General features: G+C 24.9%; 1 protein-coding gene across 2 annotated transcripts in view; it reads right to left on the bottom strand.

Moving 5' to 3' along the window:
- Positions 1-425: 425 nt before the first annotated feature.
- Positions 426-2,214, bottom strand: part of LOC117173275 (protein yellow-like) — a 46,996-nt gene continuing 45,207 nt past the window's right edge. For both annotated transcript variants that reach the window (XM_033361749.1, XM_033361750.1), the window contains exon 7: positions 426-835. In XM_033361749.1, the coding sequence (XP_033217640.1) occupies positions 650-835 (186 nt within the window). In that variant the 3' untranslated portion in view covers positions 426-649. The remainder of the gene's footprint in view (positions 836-2,214) is intronic.

The following is a 2,214-nucleotide window of genomic DNA, read 5'->3' as shown; positions in this document are numbered from 1 at the left end:
GAAATTAAAAATTAAAAATTAAAAATTAAAAATTAAAAATTAAAAATTAAAAATTAAAAATTAAAAATTAAAAATTAAAAATTAAAAATTAAAAATTAAAAACTAAAGTCTAAAAATTAAAGATTATAAAATTTTAAAAATTACTATAAATTTATAAAAATGTACTAAATTTCACCCTCAAAATGTTAATCTATATTTTCAGTAAATTATTCTTTAAAAACACAATTAAATCATTTTAAATTCAAATGATCATTTATTGATAGTTATTTTCTGTGGATTTAATTAGAATAATGAGTAAAGGAAATAAGGGAGAGGGAAGTTTCAAAGACTTAAATAATGTCTCACTAGGTGAGATACGTTTTTTTAAAAAACACAATTTTTATTCTTTTCGAAATTTTCTTTACATTTTTTTGATTAATACTCAGTTGTACCATAATTTCATATCCAAATTTTTAATTTCAACTATGAAATAATTTAATGTCAATAAAATAATCGCCGCAAATTATAAAATGAGTCTGGCGTGAAACTAAAAGCACTAATTTTAAATAAATAAATACTGAAAAAATTAACATATTTTTAAGATTTCTTATCACTATAACGAGTTGGGTTTAATTTTTAGAAAACCTTTCAAGTTGGGAAGAGATTTCCTTCATCGATTCCACCAGATGTGGTTATTGACATATCTGTATGGCGATGAGTCGCATACTGTGCCGGCAATTGCGTCTTGAACTGGAACGGTCAATATTCTGAAGTTGATGTCAGTGTAATTTAGGGTTGACATCAAAAAAATCGGCATTCTGTCGGAAATTATCCAAAGCGTACCTCGACGGTCAATCTGAAATCGAACCCGGAAATTAGATTATTTCCTTTACGCTCGGATGCTGATGGTAACAGGTTACGCTTAATCCTTCTAGTATACAATTTTTTTTCTTTTTCTCTCTCGACGATTATATGCTAATTTTCTATTTACCTCTGCAATTTAAACTTTCACTATCGAGGGAAATGATCTCACTTCCGTTTTTTAAGGGCTTCAGTTTTTCCTAATCACACTCAAATTGTTCCTTAAATTTTTGAAAAATTTTTAATTAAAAAAATTGCATTTAAATCTTACCTTTCAAAATTCTTCAAGCTTCTAATCTTTTTAATAGGCACAAAAAAGTCGGGACAACTGAAAAATCTTGACAAATAAAATTACCGACATTTTAAAATTACCGAATTAGAAAATTCCCGAATAATAAAATTTGCGAATAATAAAATTGCAGAAAAATAAAAAGCCTGATTTGGAAAATTTCCGAATAATAAAATTCTCAAATAATAAAATTTTCGAATAATCAAACACGCGAAAGAAAATTACCGAATTGCAAAATTCAAGAAATTAAATAATTACAATTTTTTATAAGTATATATAAAAATACCGAATTAGAAAATTCTCGAATAATAAAATTCCCGAATTTTGGAAATTTTTCAATTTGGAGATTTTATAATTTGTAGAAATCGGGACAAGTCATAAAATTTCCAATTCGGTAATATTATAAATTGTCGTGAATTTTATTATTCAGAAATTTTCCAATTTCTATTTTTCGGCAATTTTATTACTCGTGAATATTATTTTTCGAGAATTTTCTATTTTATGAATTTTACAGTTTTGGGAATTTTATTTTTTGAGATTTTTTAGTCGTCCCGAACTCTTTTCAAACTTTAATTTATTTTTTCATCACTTAAAAATGTCTAGATCTTTAAAAATGATTCGAACTTCTTCTGAGATTTTAAAAACCCTGCAAAATTAAATCCAGCGTCTTAAAATTGTTGAGCTTCTTTCATAAGAGCTTTGGAAATCTTTTTCAAAATTCTCTAACTCAACATTTTTTAAAAGCTTCAACATTCAACATTTTTTTTTTAATTTTCACAAATCTAAATTTTAATTTGGGACGAAGAAAAAACTTCCAAAAGTAAGATTGCCGACATTGGGAAAATCTCGAGAAAAAAAATATTACATTAAACTGCTGACATTATAAAATTTCTGACATTTTTCAGTGTCGAAAATTTTTATTTGGGAAATTATTTATTATCGGAATTTTTCCAATTCGGCAATACTATATAATACTTTTCTGAATTTTCCAGTGGCCCCTTTGTTTTTATTTTTAATAATTTTTTCAAATTTTAAATTATTTTTTAATGTTTTAAAATCGTCGGAAACTTCTATATTTTATATAT

This window comes from Belonocnema kinseyi, chromosome 5, assembly GCF_010883055.1.
Source record: "Belonocnema kinseyi isolate 2016_QV_RU_SX_M_011 chromosome 5, B_treatae_v1, whole genome shotgun sequence".
Taxonomy (NCBI): Eukaryota; Metazoa; Arthropoda; class Insecta; order Hymenoptera; family Cynipidae; genus Belonocnema; species Belonocnema kinseyi.
The sequence above is the reverse complement of the archived record's forward strand: the minus strand, read 5'-3'. Positions and strand labels throughout refer to the sequence as shown.